This window comes from Lepidochelys olivacea (genome assembly GCF_965140295.1).
Source record: "Lepidochelys olivacea isolate rLepOli2 genome assembly, chromosome: 6".
NCBI lineage: Eukaryota > Metazoa > Chordata > Testudines > Cheloniidae > Lepidochelys > Lepidochelys olivacea.
Window position 1 is genome coordinate 46458814 of NC_140416.1, and position 21754 is coordinate 46480567.

Consider the following 21754-nt stretch of genomic DNA (forward strand, 5'->3'; position numbering starts at 1 on the left):
CCGCTCCTAACCTTGTGTTTTTTCTTGTACACAGTGAAGTCAATGTAGCTTCAATGGAGAAGGATCAGGCACCTTATTCTGAGTGCCTGAGTCTGCAAGGTACTGAACTCCTCTAGAGATGTGTTGACTGCCTTCAACTCCCATGGATTTAAATGGGAGTTTAGGGTCCTTGGCACCTCACAGGATTAGGCATTAGGTTCAAATTCACTCAAGTACTTCTTCAGCTGTAAAAATAGAAGTTTACTAATGCAGAGGCTTTGGGATGATCCTTGGAATTTCACCCCTTACTGAGCAGCCTAAAATCTTCACCAAACGTGTTTCAACTTAGCTTAATACTACTTTCAAAATTCTGGTCCTGGTCATCTTCTAATAGTTTAACTCTAATTATCTGTTTAGTTGCAATGGCAGAGTCGTTTTAACCATTTAAATGCCACCTTTAGAGGATAATGTACCCAAACCACCTACCTTCTTTTTTTGTAAAACAAGAACTTAATCTATGTCTTTAATAATATCTGTTTCACATATGACTTACTGTGTTTTCCATTTTTGTCTCTCATTGGTTATTACCAATTTCTTCTCATATATTGGCTTGATATATACTTAAATCATATCTTTTCCTTTATTATACTTAAGCTTAATTTTTTTTATTCATACTGCATGTGTTACTAAATTGCAACATAGATCTTTGTATATTCAAAAACTTTGTATTTAGTAGCTTATATTTGTTGTATGTATTGACCCCAGAATGTCAGCCCACTGTACCTTACGCTGTAGGTCCTGATTCTGTAATCAGGTCCATGCAGGAAAATCATTGCACCAGTTGAAGTCAATGGGAACAGGAGTCTGGCCAAAAAGATGAGATTGCAAGACTAGACCATAATGTTCTGAATTCTATTGCATTTATTCAGAGTTCAATATTTTATCATTTCCTTTATTACTTTCATTTTAGATTTGAGAATAAGCCTAGCAAATCATAAGCAATAATTATGTACTATGTAATTTGGGACACACTGTACTCCAATTTCACATTAGATCAGTTTGAAGGATAAAAAAGTCTTAACTATAATTAATCTATTATCAATATGCAACTTTATATATTTTAATATGCACAAGAGCTAAACTAAATTTAAAACAAAGATCAGCCAGAAATATACAGTTTCTGAAAATAATGTTTATGTTTCAAAATTGATGTAAATTGTGTATTTAATAGATGTCTACGTGCTAGCATACACAGAGAAAAACCTTACTTATGATCAAAGGGATTAGGAAACTACTGTATCTTATTCAAAGTCTGATTCTAGTAGGTAAGACAGGTACACTAACAGATAACAAACAACCAATTTTCCAATTTGATCACTTATATACAGTCTGACAAAACATGTCAAATGAATTGCTCTATTCCTTAGTATCATTTGATAATATCTGATAAGTGATGGCAACAATCAATTTATTTCCTATTTTAATCAACAGCTTATTTTGATGAGAACCAAATTTAGACAATATTAATGTGAAGTTTTCCTATGGCTATTAGCAATGAATATTCATTTATGGCAGGGCTAACAGACTACAACTACAAAAGATGAGGAGTATCTACAGTACAATATATAGCATATATTTTATATGGTGAATGATAAAGATCTCAATGTCGCTGCCTTTATATTTATTTTAATAACATTGTGCTTTTCCATGAGAAAATACCTTATAGCATATGAAACAGGTTAAGATTAATCATACATCTGAAATGCCAAATGAACATGGTTATATCACACACTTGCATCTCTTCTGGTTCTATTAAATAACATGATTTTTATGTTTTTTGATATACTGTCCCTTTTCTTTTTGATTTTATTGGTTTAAATTGTTTTTTTTCATAACTGGCTTAGACAATATGCTGCAGGAATCTAATCTGTAAAAATTAAACTGCTAAATGGCTCTTAAAAAGAAACAAACAGAATATGTATTGGACCTGATAGTACTTAATTTAAATATTTGCAACTGAAGAGCCAACAATACTGACCTCAATTACTCTGATCTAATTAAAGAAAATAGGTTAGAAAAGCAAGTTTATCATGAATAAACATAATATCATTGCTATTTAAAAACAGTTATTCTGTTTATTTAACAACAAAATGCATGTTTCATCTTAAACAGTGTATTTACTGCCACAATGCTAATAAAAACAAATTATTTTTCTTAGGGATAACAAGTGTTGTTGTTTTAATTCTAAAGCAATTGTCCTATACTAAATACGTATATTTTAAAGAATAAGCTTAATATATTAGCAGACTTTTGGCATTCACAAAAATTATTAAATTACAAAAAAAAAATCTGTTTTAAAAAACCCACAAACCATCACACATAGACATCTCTGCATAATTATAGAGGAATACAGGAACTCAGACTTGAAGCCTAGCAACAGTATCCAAGTATTAGTTAGTCTGCTAATCAACTACCAAAAACCTCACACACCAGCTCAATGGGCTTCATATTAAAAAAAAAAAAAAATCCACAAAAAACCCTCTTGCTTCTATCATCAGACCTGCTAGAGGACAAGATGTACGGTATAAACAAACCTTGTTCACTTGAAGAAGAACAACCCATGTCATTTAATCCATCTGATAATTCATCTCATCACAAAGAGCCAAGGCAAAAAAAGAGAGAGATTTAAAAATAGGTTATCCGAGTCAAATGATTATCAGTTTGCAACATATTTAATATCTGCATAACTGTATCTAATGAGAGCTTCAGGACTTCTATATATATTATTGTTGGTTTTTTGTATCTCCATCCTATAGAAGCCATAGTAAATGCTGTGTAGCAAATGCTTTCTAAACCTCCTGTGCTCATTTACTTGCAGACAGCTGTAAGCTGGACGAAAACAATCAGGGATTAACTTTTCTATTCATCACATCTTTTAATACATTACTTTCCCTTAGCTGGGAAAATAAATAAATAAAATAAGACAGTACAACTAATTAAAGGACGAATGAAAATGGGTGTAAATCTGTAACGTATAACTACTGTGCAGTTCATGAAGACTGTATAGTACAACAGATGTAATGTCTCTTTCAAAATAGAGAAAAAAGATGGAACTGTATAAGCGCAGAGCTGCAAGATATTTCTGGATTCCAAGGAGTTTCAAAATATGTAATCATTAAAATAAGGTGTTTTAATATGTTTATCATCCCTGGAAAAGCTCATCAGGGAGCATCTTAGATTAGAGTAAATTGAGTGATGTACTGAGTGTTATGAGACTTTTACTTCATAATAACAACTTTTCTTGCCTTACAAAAATACTTTTAACTTATTTCAAATACAGTTACTTCAGAACAATAATTGACATAAGAATTTTTATTTACCCTTTGGACATCTGTAAAATGAAAAAAAAAAGAGTCTGTTGTTTAGAACCTTGTTTAGCAAGAAATACAATGATATGAGAATTTACTTTTAATCCCTCAGTGTTAACCTTTCCCCCCTCCCCTCTGAATTCTCGATATCTTACACAGGATTAGGTTTTCCAAAATGGCACGCACTCTTGTTAGAAGCAAGACTGCTCTGAACATCCCTTTTTAATACCAGTGAGTTTCTTATGGCACAAGAGTTATTTTCAAGAGTCTTTTTTGTGTCTGAAAACAGGTTGGGTCCAAACTAAGAAATATATCGCAGTTTTTTATCTGGTAGGTAATTGTTCTCCTGTTGGTGACTGCCGCAGAAAAGTCATCTAGTTACAGCATATACTAACGGGGATGTAGAGTTACTTAAGCTTAACTGACAATAGGTGGTAGGAAAGGCAGCAAGGTATCTCCATTAAGCAAAAGAAAAATCTAATGATCTGAGCAGCAAAGGCCTGGGTGAACAAGCCCACACAACTGTTCAGACTTTTTAATGCGATAGCATAGTTAAAGGGTTTTATATAGGAAGCTCTAGGGATCCTACAAAGGGGCTCCATGGAACTCCAACTGTCACATGTAGGGACATCATTGTTTTCACACAACATATACACACAACAGGGAAACTGAGGCAGAATTTGGTCTTCTGACTCCTTCTCATCCCTGGATTACCAATAATAGCTGTAAGTAGAGGGTCTGATATTGCAACCTTCATTTAAGCCAAACTGCCCTGGAAATGAAGTGGAATTTTGCTTGAATAAGAGCTGTAGTGCTGGACCCACAGAATGAAAGCTGATGCCATCTTTGTAGGAAAAGAAAAAAAGCAATCCAGCTTCATATTAGTCATTTTCTACTGGATTGGAAAATGCCTATAAACTCCATCAGTAACAGGGCATTTTCTTAGCATTGCTCGTTGGGACTGGTCCACACCCATGAAGAGCCCTTTGCAAAGCCATTAATTGGGCTCTCCCTCTTGACTGAAAGGTCCAAGGTTTGGTGTGTGATTTCCTACCCTACCCCACTCTAAAAGTCTATGAAATGTTAGGTGGTGGGAAGGGAATAGGATAGGGGAACAGGTAATGAACGCAGAAGTAAGGTGTTTGTGTTTGCTTTTGTAATGCTTTAGGAGAATAGTGGACTAAGATTTCCTTTTTAATAGGAGGACAGATCTGCAATGTGTGCCAACTCATACTACTATAAAAGCAGCAATATCCTGACTTTCTAGTGGACTCAAGTTATAATCACTGCTACGGAACAAAGCAGCTTATTCTTTACAAGGTGTTATACAGGACCATGAATGGTAAACATCACACTACGGGTGCTAGGTCTCCATGATTGCAGGTTTGGCAGCATTACGGGACACAGCCCTGTGACTATTACTGATATAGTACAAGACTACCACTTAATGACTTCTGTGTGGAATGTACATGTGTTCTCCAATTCCTAATGCAATAGCCTGGGACAGCAAAATGGTCTAAGAGGAACATTAATTAGTAAATGTAAAAACAGAAGATGGACCCATTGACTGGGCCCTTCTCCAAAGATTACAGGTCACAAGCGATTAATAATTTTGCACGTTTGAAATGCCTCAGTTTTAGAAATACAAAAACTTGTTTCTGTCAGGATAAAAGAAAACCTGCTCATGAAGTTATTGAAATTAGGTCCAATCTGCCATTTCCTGTCATGAGTAAATAATTAAAATAGACCATCCCTAAAATGGCACAACTAAGAAAGAGAAGGGTGGACTTTTTTATACAAATCTTAATTGCCATTTCCATTAGCTAGATGCCTATTAAGTTTTTATTTAAGGAAGTATCGATAGCCACACAGAGTCTATCAAGACTACCAAGAGTTAGACGATTGCTGGCTTTGTTCTTCAGAAAAATAAAGGCTTGGATTTGTTCCAGTGCTTATTTTGTAGTTAGAGAATCCTGTCATATATTCCATGCAGCCAGTGTTCAATTTCCATCTCTCACTTGCCACCTGCAGAGAAAAGTTCTGAAATACATGAAGTATAAATCCTGTATCCATAAATACTGAACTCCCTTTCTTCCTATAAGCAGACATGATTTGTTGTTTCTCTGTTTTGTTCTGTCATCTTAAGATAATGCACATATATTTTTCACAGGCTTTAAAACTAACGGCTCATTCCACATTAATGGTTCCTTTCCTTTCCTTTCCTTTCCCTTTTTTTTTTTTTTTTTACAGCAAAACAAAAATGTATGAGATTGGTAATAATTTGATTGTGTTGGTAGGTTAAGTACTTTTGTCTGCTTCCTATAACCATTGAACTCCATATCCTCCAACCATTCAAAAATCTTCCATTGGGCAAGAACATAACATAAGAACGGCCATACTGGGTCAGACCAATGGTCCATCTAGCCCACTGTCCTCTCTTCCAAGGGACCTGAAGCCAGGTGCTTCAGAGGGAATGAACAGAACAGGTAATCAACAAATGATCCACCCCGTCGCCTATTCCCATCTTAGAATCATAGAATATCAGGCTTGGAAGGGACCTCAGGAGGTCATCTAGTCCAACCCCCTGCTCAAAGCAGGACCAATCCACAACAAATCATCCCAGCCAGGGCTTTGTCAAGCCTGATCTTAAAAACCTCAAAGGAACGAGATTCCACCACCTTCCTAGGTAACGCATTCCAGTGCTTCACCACCCTCAAAGTGAAAAAGTTTTTCCTAATACCCAATCTAAACCTCCCCTACTGCAACTTGAGACCATTACTCCTTGTTCTGTCATCAGAACCACTTAGAACAGTCTAGAGCCATCCTCTTTGGAACCCCCTTTCAGGTAGTTGAAAGCAGCTATCAAATCCCTCCTCATTCTTCTCTTCTGGCTAAACAATCCCAGTTCCCTCAGCCTCTCCTCATAAGTCATGTGTTTCAGTCCCCTAATCATCTTTGTTGCTCTCCGCTGGACACTTTCCAATTTTTCCACATCCTTCTTGTAGTGTGGGTCCCAACACTGGATGCAGTATTCCAGATGAGGCCTCACCAATGTTGAATAGAGGGGAATGCTCACATCCCTCGATCTCCTGACAATGCCCCTATTTATACAGCCCAAAATGCCATTGGCCTTCTTGGCAACAAGGGCACACTGTTGACTCATATCCAGCTTCTTGTCCACTGTAACCCCTAGGTCCTTTTCTGCAGGACTGCTGCCTAGCCATTTGGTCCCTAGTCTCTAGCGGTGCATGGGATTCTTCCGTCCTAAGTGCAGGACTCTGCACTTGTCCTTGTTGAACCTCATCAGATTTCTTTTGGTCCAACCCTCTAATTTGTCTAGGGCCCTCTGTATCCTATCCCTACCCTCCAGCGTATCTACCACTCCTCCCAGTTTAGTGTCATCTGCAAACTTGCTGAGGGTGCAGTCCACGCCATCCTCCAGATCATTAATGAATACATTGAACAAAACCAGCCACAGGACCGACCCTTGGGGCACTCCGCTTGATACTGGCTGCCAACTAGACATGGAGCCTTTGATCACTACCCGTTGAGCCCGACGATCTAGCCAGCTTTCTATCCACCTTATAGTCCATTCATCCAGCCCATCATCCAACCCCTCCCACTTCTTTAACTTGCTGGCAACAATACTGTGGGAGACCATAAGAAAAGCTTTGCTAAAATCAAGGAATAATACATCCACTGCTTTCCCCTCATCCATAGAGCCAATTATCTCATCATAGAAGGCAATTAGATTAGTCAGGCATGACTTGCTCTTGGTGTATCCATGCTGACTGTTCCTGATCACTTCCCTCTCCTCTAAGTGTTTCAGAATTGATTCCTTGAGGACCTGCTGCATGAGGTGAGGCTGACTGACCCGTTGTTCCCCGGATCCTCCTTCTTCCCTTTTTTAAAGCTTCTGCCAAACAGAGGCTTGGGACACCATCCCTGCCCATCCTGGCTAATAGCCATTGATGGACCTATCCTCAATGAATCCTCCATGTCCAATGGACACTCACTACAAGGTTGCTTAGATTCCTAAATATTCCCAAGTTTGGATGATAGGCATCCACCTTCATGAAGAATTGTTGTTACATAGGTATAAAATGTGTTTTCATAATCTTGCTCAATTTCAGGAATTTCTCTAAAACAGAGGACATTTTTCTAGAGATGTCAGATAATAAACTTCCTTAAAAGACCTCCTAATCTGAATCATCCCTCTTACCTTCATCAGGACATTGGATTGAAACTTATTCCTACAACCACTCCTCAGCTGTCTGATGGTCATTTTTTCCATCATGAAGCCTCCTGATTTTAAAAAGGAGCATTACTCATATGGAAATATGTCTGATCTCAGCCAAAAGATAGATGAAGATAATGGGTAATAACACACTCAGTATAAACAAAGGTCAAGTTGGTGAAGTTTAAACACCAGCATTGCTCTATACATTCAGCATCACAGAAGCTCCATTCTCATTCCTTATTTCAGTTTTTTCACTCAGTATCCTGCTTTCTCCACATTGTGGAACTATTCCATAAATATACATTTTTGTGACTTCATTATTAACAAAATAACATTAAAAATGTTAAAGGAAAAGTACCTCCGTTAAATCAAAGTTAATGTGAAGAAATTCAAACAAGTAATGCTTACTCTTTATCACAACCACCACCACCATACCTATCCATCTATAGCCAGCACTATAGTACCAAGATGTCTCACAAGCATTGATGAATTTATCTTCACAACACCCACATGAGGAAATGAAGCATCACTATCTCCATTTTACAGAAGAGGAATAAAGCATTGAGGGAGGTTAAGAGTGACTTTCCCCAGGTCACAAAGAAAGTCTGTGCCACAGCCAGGAATTACGCTCAGATCTCCTGAATCCTGCTCAAGTGCCTAAGCCACAAGGCGATCCTTCCTTCCCTGGACTAAGTCTCATCCAGCTACTTTTCAACTACATTCCGTTTTCCCTCATATACTCAGACAACTGGGAAACAACACTGTCCATCCTTGATGAGAAAATAATGTGGAGCTGAGCATTAATCACATATTGAGGACATTGCAGCAATGGAGTCATGGGCTGCGTGTAGGTGGATCCCTTTTCAGTAATGGGGCCTTTGCCCAGTAATTAATAATTATACTCTGCTTTTTCTTGATTTCTTTCTTGCACAGTGTACAATTTTTTTAAAACAAAAGAATAAACTATGTGCAGAAAAATGTAATACTTCTTTGTGTACAGAAGAATTGGACAAAACCAGAATATTAAAAAGCAACACTGCAGGAATAAATTGGAACATTTGAATTAGCCCTATTGACTGCTTTCATTTTAACATCTACAAAGTTGTAGAACCATCAAAAACTAGTTGTAAGCACAGGGTAATAAGGTGACATGCTCATTAGGGATAGGCAACTGGTTCATTTTCAGCAATTGCTTGACCTCATCAGCTTGACATTTTCAAACCAGCACTGGTTGTAAATGCAGAAAGAAGAAACAGAAACTAAATGAAGGGAGCTGTTTTCAGTGTACTACCATGTTAAGTATAAGGCTACTTAGAGGGCTTAAGTTTTATGCAAGTCTCTTCAGTTTTGTCCAATAACCACACATCTTGGAAAAAATAAACAAAGAATATCACATGAGATTAAAACTCAAGATATCTGATCTAATGTTCAACTGCAAGCAATGAGCACAGGGAGCCACTCAGAGAGGGAGTTGTAAAGATGGCTTTAATCCACATTTGTATTCCACAATCCTCAGCGGGATAGGAGCTGTGCCAGTGCTCCAGCATAAATGAGGCTTTGTCAACACACAGTCTTGCACTAGTTAGTTAAACCAGTGCAAGTGATTGTGTGGACACTCTTATTTCAGAATGAGTGGCTTTTTTGCTTTAGCTTGAACCTGTTTCTGACTAATGAACTAAACTGAAATAAATCTGGTATAAACTGAAATAAGAGTCTCCAAAGAGTCCTTTGAATCAGTTTATCTAAGTCAGAGGTTCTCAAACTGGGGGTTGGGACACCTCAGAGGGTCACGAGGTTATTACATGGGGGGTCACGAGCTGTCAGCCTCCACCCCAAACCCCGCTTTGCCTCCAGCATTTATAATGGCGTTAAATATATTTAAAAGTGTTTTTAATTTATAAGGAGGGGTCGCACTCAGAGGCTTGCTATGTGAAAAGGGTCACTGGTACAAAAGTTTGAGAACCACTGATCTAAGTAAGCTTAAAATCCCATTTTAAATGAAATCCATGCCTACATATAAAGTTGCAATCTCTTCAAGCAGCTTCAAGGCTGTTCTAAAGCAGCGTTTTTCAAAGTTTGGGTCGTGACCCAGTACTGGGTCACAGCATGTAAGGCACAGGATCGCTCCAGTCAGCACCACCGACCGGGATGTTAAAAGTCCTGTTGGCGGTGCTGCCCAGCTAAGGCAGGCTAGTGCCTACCTGTTCTGACACCGCACTGCACCTTGGAAGCAGCCAGCAGGAGGTCCAGCTTCTAGGCTCCCATTGGTCAGTGCCTGAGCCCCAGCCCAGAGCCCAGCCCAAAGCCTTCACCCCCAGCCCAGAGCCCTGACCCCCTCCCACACTCCAACCCCCTGCCCCAGCCCTAAGCCCCGCCCAGACCTGGAGCCCCGCATTCCTGGCCCCACCCCGTATCCCTCACCCCAACCCTCTGCCCTAGCCCTGAGCCCTCCCCACACACCCCAAACCCCTCATCCCCAGCTCCGTTGGGTCACAGGCATCAACAATTTTCTTCAACTGGGTCCCCAGAAATTTTTTTGAAAACCACTGATCTAAAGTATGTATACCCTGAGGGGCTATCACAGGGGATTGACCCACACATCATCCTTTCCTTTCAGCCACCCTCTACTTGCTGCAGTTAGGGGGCATGGCATATGGGAGGAAGTGCCATGCACGTCCTACCCAGTGGAGGATCTCTGTGTTGAGGTGATCCTCCTGTGATCAGCTACACCAGCTTTAGCACTGCTTTGCACTGGTGACAGTGCACAGCAGCCTTGATGAAGGGGAGAATCTGGCCCTCTCTGGCTTGTGTGTGTGTGTGTGTTTAATCTCTCCAAAACAAATCACACCTACTCAGAACACACCTATGATCCAGTAGGGGTATTTATATCCAATTTTCTAAAACAAAGTACTCTCTGAAAAACAATTTGGCCTTTTTCCTATTTCTTCACGTTTTAGAAAATGGAAAAAAACTTAGAATATTTCTCTGTATCAACCGCACAGTCAGCCTTCTGATTATATTTCACATAAAACCAGATTTAACTGTTCTTTACAGGATTTAAATCTGGATTTAAAGATTTCCAGTCAACATTCCATAAAGCTTTTCATTGTCACTATTTTGTAAATATTTTAACTTACCAATATCTGTTTCCTTGTGATTTTTGATATATTCAGCCAGCTCAAAATTTCCTGCTATTATGGCCACCTAAAAGATTGTAAAATAGTTCAAATTAATATGTGCTGAGAGTCATACACCATGCAAATATATATGTTACATTATACAGAGATAGATATTGTTACACACAACATAAATTTATTGTTCCATATAACAAAATGGGATAAAGTGCATTTACTTTGCATCTCTGACCCTCTCTCCTCCATGCACAGATTATTATATTCATGTTAATTTGCTGAAAAATACAAAGAAACAGGAATCGTGTATCACAGACACAGACAAAGCAGGGTCTGCTGCAATGGGAACAGAGGAAAAAATGGAGCCCAGACAGGAAATGGAGCCCAGAGAAAATGGAGCCCATTTCAACCCAGAACTGTGAAAGGGAGACCCATCACTATGGGGGTACTAGGACCCAGGTGATGTCTCTCCTCCCCTTTCACTTGGGCTTGGGAGAAAGCTGCAAAGAGGAGCCAGACAGTCACTACAGCCAACAGGAGCAGAAGCAGACAAAGCAAGGACCTTTCGTCCTTTGAAGAACTTTCTCCAGTTTTGACTGGACGTTCTCTGCCCTGTGCTGATTGGCTGTTTGCTCCAACCCTCTCCATCTCCCTCTACCTCACACTCTCTTCATCTCCGCATCATTCCTCTTCCCCACTTCCCTGAGCCCAGACCACCTTCCCTTCAATGTCCCCTCTCCCTTCCCTTTAGCTGATCCCTTTTATTAAACCACCCAAAAAACAAAAATAAATAAAACATCATGTAACTAACATGACGTTTGCCATCATCACATTGGTGTCTCTGGTTGTGTGTTATAGTCCCTTCCCCCACCATGTATCTGTCTTCTCTATTTAGATTGTAAGATATTCAGGGAAAGGACATCTTTTTTGTTTTCTCTTTGTACAGTGCCTAGCATAATGTGGTCATGGACCATGACTAGCACACCTCGGCACTATTGTACTACAAATAATAAATAATCTTAATAATAACAACAATAAACCATCTCATTAAACCATATTCACTTTACATATTAAAAAAAAAACCTTCTGAGGGGGCTTACGAGATTGATAAATGAATAGGGATCCTTTCATGTCTAGTGCCAGTTCCAGTTATTTCACATGCAGATGAATTTTTCATTGCTGAGATGAGGAGCATCTGTGGAATTCTGAACCCAGAAATTTAAGATTATTGTTCCTATCTCCCTTCCCTGAGAAGAGAAGCAGGGATTGCAACAGGGAAATGAAAGAGGGCCATAGAAGCAGTATGACCAGCACAAACAATCAAATATCATGTATCAGACACCAAACCATTAGATTGCATTAAAATCATTTTAATATTTACATATTTTAGTAAACACAACTCCTTGCTTAACATTGTAGTTATCTTCTTGAATAATGCTACTTTAAGTGAAACGATGTTAAGCGAATCCAATTTCCTCATAAGAAATAGGGGGTTTAGGTTCCAGGAAAATTTTTTCCCCAGACAAAATACTATATTTTTATCTATATATTCACAGTATAAGTTTTAAACAAACCATTTAATACCGTACACAGCAATTAAGATTGTGACACTTGGTGGAGGTGGTGAAGTCAGAGGGTGGAAGAAGGTGGGATATTTCCCAGGGAATGCCTTACTGCTAAATGATGAACTAGCACTCCGCTGAGCCCTCAAGGGTTAACACGTTGTTGTTAATGTAGCCTCACACTCTACAAGGCAGCAGGAATGGAAGGAGGGGAAACATCATGGCAGAGAGAGACAGAGGCACACACAATGTGCGTGAAAGAGAGAGAGAGAGAGACAAGCATTGCCCCTTTAAGTACGCTGACCCCACTCTGAGTACATTGCCTTTTTAAGTAGATCAGCAAGTTGAGACAGCAGCCGCTCCCAGCAAGCTCCCCCATCCTGAGCCCTGTCCTGTCGTGTGTCCCCCCACCCCCGCTCTGTGGAGATGGGGTAAAGGAGTAGGACGGGTAGGGGGACACCTTGACATTAGCAGCCCTCATTTCCCTCTCCCCCGCCCCCATTTGCACAAAAAGCAGGAGGCTTCCAGGAGCAGCTCCAAGGCAAAGGGCAGGAGCAGCACACCACAGTTGGGAGAGGGATGGCTGAACTGCCTGGCAAGCTGCATAGGGAACTCAGGAAAGCTGATAGGGGGCTGCTGGTTCACCCTGGTTCCAAGCCTCATCAGCTAGCTCCAATGGGCTGCTCTTTCTGCAAGCAGTGGACAAAGCAGGCGGCTGCCAAACAACATTATAAAGGAGCATTGTGCAACTTTAAACGAGCATGTTCTCTAACTGATCAGCAATGAAACAACTTTAACCGGGACAACTTTAAGTGAGGAGTTACTGTATATGAAAATAATAAATAATTTGGTTTTTTACCTGCCAGCCAACTGTTAAGCCTTTTGGGGACACCATCCACTCTAAATTCAACATTAAGGGTATTTCTACTCTGCAATTAAAAACCAGCTGACTCAGGCTCAGAGGGCTTGGGCTAAGGGTCTGTTTAACTGTGTTGCAGAAATTCTGGGGCCCTACCACCTCAAAAAGCACTAGAGCCGGGGCTCCAGCCCAAGCCTAAATGTCTATATTGCAATTAAAACAGACCCTTAGCCCAAGTCCACCGCGTGCACTGACTAAATAATGCGAGTATCTCCCTTGTCTATGTGTAGGGGTACTCACTCACACTTTTGTAAACCTTTTCCCTTTCCCCACTCTTGCCCCAAATATTTTTTCACCTTCCAGGGTTCTCACTGCCTCTTTATATCAGTGAGAACCACCTTTTTTCCAGACAGCAGCCTGGCTTCTCTCCTATTGGGAACAATGGGAGGTAGTGGCCATCTTTCTTAAGAGCAGTAAAAACTGCCACATGTATTGGCTGTAAAGAAAAGATGGGGGAAACCTGTGGCCTCAGGCCTATTATAACAATGAGAACAGGTGGCCATTTTGAAACAGGAGAACACTTTGGAAATTTACTGCTAAGGGAGAAGAGTTTTCACTAGCTTTGCTACCTCATAAAATGCTAGGTGATGAAGTAAATACATGGTTTTTTAAAAAAGTATCTGAGATGTTCTCAGAGTATGAGATGTACAAAGTTTGGAGTTTGTGTAGGCAGTGATTGTTTTAGGTATTGTACCAAAAAAAGGTGAGACTCAGCAGAACAAATTTTGTAAAGTGACCACTTTTAAAAATTACACTCAAACTAATTAATAATTTATTTAAAACCTCTCAGAAAAGTTACTCACAGATTATGTCTATAAATTTGAAGAAGATATTCTGTATTGTGTATGGAAAACAGTTTGAATTCCTACTGTAAATTAAAAACTCACTGTAACCTAATCAACACCTCCATATACGTAAATGTAAAATAACTGCATCTATTTTCTATAATTTTAGATCAGCTCAAATTATTTGTACAGTATTCATCATTCTGCTATTAGTGCAGTCTCAAGCATCTGCACCATATGTTTGGGCCTCAAGGTGAACATGCAACCATGTATCCTACTTTAACTTTGGAAAAAGTCTCATTAATACTTATGAACATGGTTGTTTGCAGCAAAGATGGGTGAACTGTTTCAGAAAAAATAAAAAGTGGTTGCCTCCTTTTCCTCAACTCTCCTCAGCTCCCAACATATATAGCCATGGCTGCTTTGCTGAGACATTCCTGAAGGCCTGAAACTGCCTCTCCATTACTATCCTCCCTCCCAACCCGAAACATACAAATCTCTTTGAAGATTCAGTTATGAGAACAGAAGTTTTGATTATCTTTGTGGTGGTCCCAGCATAAAAACATTATGCAATAATTACCTTTTTATCACAGGCACTGACTTCTCTTTTTTGCCGGTGGGTGCTCCAACCCCACTCTACCCCAACGCTTCACTCCTGCTCGGCCTCTTCCCCTGAGGCCCCGCCCCTACTCACCTCTATCCCTGCTCTGCCTCTTCCCGAGACCCCCCCCACCTACCGCTTCCTCCTCTCTGGCCCTTCCCCTGAGCCCCCCACTCCTTTCCCCTGCCCTCTCCATCCCTCTCGCCCACTGCTCACTTCTCTCCACCCCGACCCGCCGTTTGCTCCTCTCCGCTCTCTCCCCCGAGGAACCCCCTGCCCACTGCTCTCCTCTGCCCCTCCGCCGAGACCCCCCACATGCCCACCTGCTGCTCACTCCTCTCTGCCCCCTCCTCCGAGTACCTCCCTCCCGATTCTCTCTCCTTTCTGCTTCCCCCGCCTTAAGGGTGAATGACGGGAAGAGAGGGTGGAGAGGAGTGAGCGGCAGGGGCCTCAGGGGAAGAGGACTAGTGGGGATGAGACCTCAGGGTGGAGTGCAGGTGGGGCTACAGTCTGTGTGTGCTGAGCACCCCCCTTTTTTTTGTTCGTGGGTTCATGAGCCCTGGAGCACTCACAGACTTAGCACCAGTGCTTTTTATCATTTATCATGGTTTAAGAGACTTCAGTCTACGCAGTTTGGGGTCTAACCTCCACTAGCTGGTCATTAATTGACAAATTGAAGTCCTCTAAACAAGCCACTATTGCTTAAATATCTCACAGTAACAAATACATTTTCCAATACACCCCTTTTACTAGAGCACCAAATAAAGCCCAGAAGGGAAAAGGTTGTACATGCTGCCTGCCATGTTCACATCATAAACATTTCAAATGTTTTCTTCTTTTTAGTCTCCACTTTCCTCTGTAAATTATTTCATAGTCACTTAAAAGTATAATGTCCACTGTAAAAGCTTGATGTAATAATTATGATTTCTTACACGAAACACATTTCTTACTTAGATTTTAAACTCTTTTGGGCAGGTACCATCTTTTTGTTCTGTATTTACATTGTGCCTAGCACAATCCAGTTCTGGTCCATGACTAGGGCTCCTAGGCACTATGGTAACACAAATAATAAATAATAACTTTTCAGAGTATTATTAAGCCAGAAGATATTGAGGATGTTTAAATAAGTGAACAGCAGCCAAGCATAAATGAAAGCATAAAAGCAAACCACAAATGCTCTAAGTGAAATTAGACAAGAATATGTATGTTAACTATATATACATATATTTACAAACACACAACAGCTCTACAGATGTATTTTAAAATTGATTATCAGCAAACAGTGCAACATATACATTTTTCCAACTAAAATAACTCTGCCCACAATGTAAAATAGTACAGTGCAAAATGTTTACTAGGGATAAATGTGTAATTATTTTTCTTTTCACAATTTCCATATTAGGGAAACTCTGTACCTTGATACTTTCAGGCTGCGCAAAGTTGATGAATTACTAAGAGTAGAATTTATTGCTATGAGTCATTAACAATGGGTCAGACCAGTTCCCATTACTATCGGATTGCAGTCCAAGGAGTACAGAAGAAGAACTGCATCATAACCTTCTTGGACCCCTATCAATTCATGTGAGGAATCTGTTCTGGAAGAAGGCGTTAGGGGTTGGGAGTGGTATGTGTGCTGTGTATCGTCATCCAGAAACCAGCAGGGAATCTGCTGAAAACTTAACACTCTCTAAAGCCATGTCAACTTTTTTGCACCCCCTTTGTATGGTTTTAGGAAAGTTTTCAGGAGAGGATATCCTGTCAGGAGAAGGAAGCCTTTTGGCACAGCAGGTGTTGGGGTGGAAGAAAGCTACAGTCAGCCAGGAGACAGTGCAGAGACACAGGGTCTCCATGCAGACAGTGCTGGCCTCCAGTATATCTCACAAGATTCACATTGCTCTTGAGAGATCTCCATGTTTTTGAGATGCACACCCCCTATTCAGTCCACGGGACTAGAGGCTGAGATGGCCACTGCAAATCCCATCCCCCTTTTCCCAACAGAACAGTCTGGGGGTCAGGTTTTCCTCCCCATGTGCATATTTCCCTGTAAAGGAACAATGTGGACCAAAAGCAATACTTCAGAAAAGATTAATGGCCCTTTTTGCTAGACTCAAAAGGATTTAACTCTTCCATAAAGGTAGGGGGCATTTACATGCTTTATTCCCTCAGGATAAAACTCACTATCGGCGAAGGGCCTGAATCAGACCCTCCATTCTGCAGAACCCTATGATAAGTTTGCACAAGGGGGACTCAGTTCTCCCTACAAGCTGAGGAAAGTAGGTGTCTCCTTTGCAGAGGAAGGTTTTTTTAATCTAATTACCCAACGTAAGACAGGAGTACCTAGTTTTCCAGTGCCCTACCCCTTGTGTTGTCATTTACAACAATGCCCAAGTGGGTGCCCAGTGCTACCAAACAGGTGCAGAGCAACAGAGAATTAGGTCCACTATGTCCTCATTGCAATTTCTAATGAGGGCCTGAGGACTTTCAGACAATTAGCCATTATATCTTAGCTTTATATGTAGCTTTTTCCTACATCTCTTGATTGAACTGTATATGGATTGAAAATCTGAACTTTATGAATGCCTAGAAGAATGCTGTGCAATTACCTCTGCAACTGCATTTATGATTGGTACTGGTTGGAGGGCACAAGTATGTCTGTATTCTGAACTAGAACTAAAAGAAACTAAATTGACCTTTTGTATAAAAAAGGAAGCTTAAATCAACTGGAGCAACTGCATTCTTTATAACCTTCCATGTGTCCAAGGTGTTTCTAAGACACTTATCACTTTGCTATATAAAATAACTTAGCCATGCTGCAGGACATTAACGGAGATTCATTATTATTTTTCATTTTTATTGTCAATGCATTGTCCCCATTGACTTATTCTTAAAATACCCTAAATAAACAAATCATAGTAGTTCCTTAGTATCAGCAGCCAAGTTTTCCTGCCAAGTTATGTGCTCAAATAGAATGCATTGGACATGGCAACAGGCTGAGGTGACTCAAGCTGGTTAACTCCCAGACGAGAAGTTTAGCTTCATTACATACTGCTCACATCAGTGAAACTACCATGGGCAAACAATTCTTACTGGGTATTCTCAGGATGGAGCAGCTTTGACTAAAGTGAGCAATAATTATTATGAAGAAGAGCTGGCTGGAGAATTTCATAAAATTCAAAATGTATATGAAAAGTGGGGAGGAAAAATCCACAGATTTTTTCACTATTTTTCAACCAACTCTATAATGCAGTATTATAAAATCATACTCATTGTCATTGCCTGTGGTATATGGACTGTTCTCTGTACGAAGCTGATGGGCACTATAGAAACCTTAACATGCTAAATAGAGAGATAGTAAACCATATCACTGTTACAATGGAAACTCTGCTTGTTTTCTTTTTGTAATAATTTAGGACAAGATTTGGATACCTGTACTCAGCGGGCTTGTGGTGCAAGCTGCTGCTCAAGATGAGTAAGGGTATCAGAATATGGCCCTTATCAACAAATATCCCACTATTTTAAAGTGTAACCCATGAGTACTAAGGTGCTGTAGACTCTATGAGCCTAACAGTAAAGGTGTGCAACTACAGCAGAACCTCAGAGTTATGAACACCAGAGTTCAAACTGACCGGTAAACCACACACCTCATTTTTGAACCAGAAGTACACAATCAGGCAGCAGCACAGACCAAAAAAAAAAAAAAAAGGTAAATATAATGTTAAATGTAAATTATTTTTTTAAAAAAGGGAAAGTTTAAAAAAAAAGATTTGACAGTATAAAGAAACTGTTTCATTTAAATTAAGATGGTTAAAAGTAGCATTTTCTTTCTGCATAGTAAAGTTTCAAAGCCGTATTAAGTCAATGTTCAGTTGCAAACTTTTGAAAGAACCACCATAACGTTTTGTTCAGAGTTATAAACATTTCAGAGTTATGAAGAACCTCCATTCCTGAGATAGTTGTAACTATAAGGCTCTGTTGTACCATATATTTTAGTTCGTACTATACTGGCAGGATTGATTCACATGGGTTCATGCCTTATGACGTGCTTAGAGTTTGGGGAGTTTCTTTATGTTATAAGCCAGCGACAAGATTTTTATTCAGCACCACCACGTATTAACATGCTCAATTCAAATGGGGAATTCAGAAGAGAAATGCAACTGTATTAATGAGCAGACATGTTACTGAAATGACAGAATCTTTGATCCACAGCAGTAAATCTCAAAATGTACATGCAAATATGCTGTTTGACTAGTAAACGTGTTTTATTACTCAAATGAGAGATATTTATATTAAATAGCTAAAAGACAAACAATAGTTGAGGGAATTATTTCTGTGTTTGCTGTTGAACCCATCATTCATCCTGCTTTAATATCCTTCAGTGTGGCTACAACACTATATCAAATACTAACAGCAAAAAATTAAGAAAAATGTATCAATTTTTTAAAAGAGCATGTAAAAGTAAATAAAGTACAAGATATTGCATAGCACAACATCATTGTACTTTACTGCATTGAACTTGGTGGGTGAGGTGGAGTGGGCGGGAGGAAGGAAAGGCAAATTTTAAAAATCCAATGGTGCAAAATTATGTTGGTTAAATTTTTAAAATTCTAAGCCAGCTAAGGACAATAACACAGAGTGCTTTCTCCACCAACCTTTTTCTTGAACCAAGAATTGTATGTATTCTGAGCAGCATTCTTGTAATGAAGAAAGGTTGTAATGGACTACAGCGAAGTACATTATTAAGCTTTTATGATGCATCAATGTATTGCAAGCTATCAAAGGAAGAAGACCTTATATGGTCAATTTTAAAACTAAGCTCCTATTTAAAACAGATTAATGTTGATGGAAAGACTCCCATTGATTTAAATAGCAGCTGCACCAGCTGCTAATGTATATATAATTACATTTAATTCTATTTCTTTACATTTTAGGAAAACTCACTGATTAGGATTTTCCTGGAAAGCAGTGGAGTTTGATTAATTTACATTTTAAACAGATTGATAACTGAGTTCCCGTGGGATGGAATTTCTAAGAATACTGCTACTTGAGAGCAAGGCAGAGTGTAAGATTTTTAATTTAGAGTTATTTTTTAAAAACATACCAAAGGAGAGCATTTCTCTACAATGAAAAAATGTTGCATTCCTAACATAAAACTGAAAAGAGACTAATTTGCAGAGGTGCAGTTACTTGGCCAAAGGTGGAAGTTTCTTCTTTATCTTAAGAAATTAGTGTATGTCCTACTGCATATGGACACCAAAAGTATCACGTGAACTTTCCTTGATGTGAGATGTTACTGTGAGCTTGTTGGCACTTCCAAGATGAGATTTCTTGCTCCAGGTTCTGTCATGCTGAGTCATGTACTGTAGCTGTTTTGTACTGCATATACAGTGATCCCATTAAAAGTCAGGTTCTTTTTCGTTATGAGTGAATATCTTTTTGTTTAGTACTTTTGTCCACAAGTAAGGTGTCTCAAGTCACATCCTTAAAGTCCTTACATCAATTTATTCTATTAAACTTGCATCACTTCATTTATAATTGCTTGTTCATTAAAAAAAAAATTCTCTGTCATTTCAACTAAAAGTTCTGTGTCTTTGCCAACATAGTGGATCAAACTATCAAAAGTCAAGTAACTCTTAGGTTATGTCTACATTTGACCTAGGTGGTGTGATTTCCAGCTCTCCTAGACATACCTGTGTTAGCTCTACTTGAGCTAGTGCGCTAAAAAGAGCAGTGTAGCAGAGGTAGCACAAGTGGTTGCTCAGGCTAGACACCGAAGTACGCACCCAGAGGGTCTGGGTTAGTTTGTACTCTAAGCTGCCGCCTGTGCTACCCTGGTCACATTGATATTTTTAGGTGCTCACTCGAGCAGAGCTATAGACGGTATGTCTACGTGGACAGGAAATCACACCATCCAGATCAAATGTAGGTGTAGCCTTAGTTTCTATGGACTCTTTTCATCGGAGGTCTATCTGATACAGTGTGTCTCTAGGTTTTTATAGTGGCACTAGTCAGTGTAATATGTGAGCAGCGTAGTATCCAAAGTGAATTATTTTTCCTCCATTCCACCAGAGTGTGCTGTACATTCACACCCTGGCTTGCCTCGCACAAAGTCCCCATCCAGGCAAACCCTCACTTTTTAAAAAATGTCAGCAATAAACATAATAAATATACAGGCCACAATCTTGTAAAGATCTATGTGTGTGCTTAATTTTGCATTCTAACTTCAGTGGGATTACTCACAGTGGGACTAGCAACAGTGAAAGAGGCGGGGTCTTAAACCGTAAAAAGAATAAGGGGTTAATCCACACAGATGGAGGCTTCTATTTCTGTGATGCTCTGTCCATACACCTTTTCCCTAAAAAGAGTGTTAAAAGTATGGAGTCATTGAAATAGATATTTGAGATACATGCTGCAAGCCCCTGCTGGCATCCTGATGCACCAAGCCTTTGGGTTAATGATTCTTTGCTTAAGACACCTGAGTGCAGAATTTAGCTAATTATAACTGTCAGAGTATTGTGACAGGGTTGGGCCAGATGGCTATAGGAGAGTAATAGAAGGCAGATATATTAGCCCCAGGCTAAGTCGGACCCTTTTCCCTGGGTAAGTTAAGAGGGAAGGTTCCAGAACAATCAGGAACCTTCTGGAGACAATTAAGACAGGCTGATTAGAACTACCTGCACCCAATCAAGAAGCTGCTAGAATCAATTAAGGCAGGCTAATCAGGGCACCTGGGTTTTAAAAAGGAGCTCACTTCAGTTTGTGGTGTGCGTGTGAGGAGCTGGGAGCAAGAGGCACTAGGAGCTGAGAGTGAGAACACGGACTGTTGGAGGACTGAGGTGTACAAGCATGATCAGACACCAGGAGGAAGGTCCTATGATGAGGATAAAGAAGGTGTTGGGAGGAGGCCGCGGGGAAGTAGCCCAGGGAGTTATAGCTGTCACACAGCTGTTCCAGGAGGCACTCTAGACAGCTGCATTCCACAGGACCCTGGGCTGCAACCCGGAGTAGAGGGCAGGCCTGGGTTCCCCCCAAAATCCTCCCAACTCCTGGTCAGACACAGGAGGAGTCGACCTGGACTGTGAATTCAGAAAAACGGCCAAGCTGAGGGTGCCGTGAAGCTCCAAGGTGAGCAAATCCACCAATAAGCACAAGACCCACCAAGGTAGAGCAGG

The 21754-nt window shown here is 40.0% G+C and overlaps 1 protein-coding gene across 1 annotated transcript in view; it reads right to left on the bottom strand.

Annotated features, from left to right (window-relative positions):
* Positions 1–21754, bottom strand: part of SHANK2 (SH3 and multiple ankyrin repeat domains 2) — a 618929-nt gene that overhangs the window by 413048 nt on the left and 184127 nt on the right. The window contains exon 13 of the mRNA XM_084631101.1: positions 10725–10791. Coding sequence (XP_084487227.1) covers positions 10725–10791 — 67 coding nt within the window. The remainder of the gene's footprint in view (positions 1–10724; positions 10792–21754) is intronic.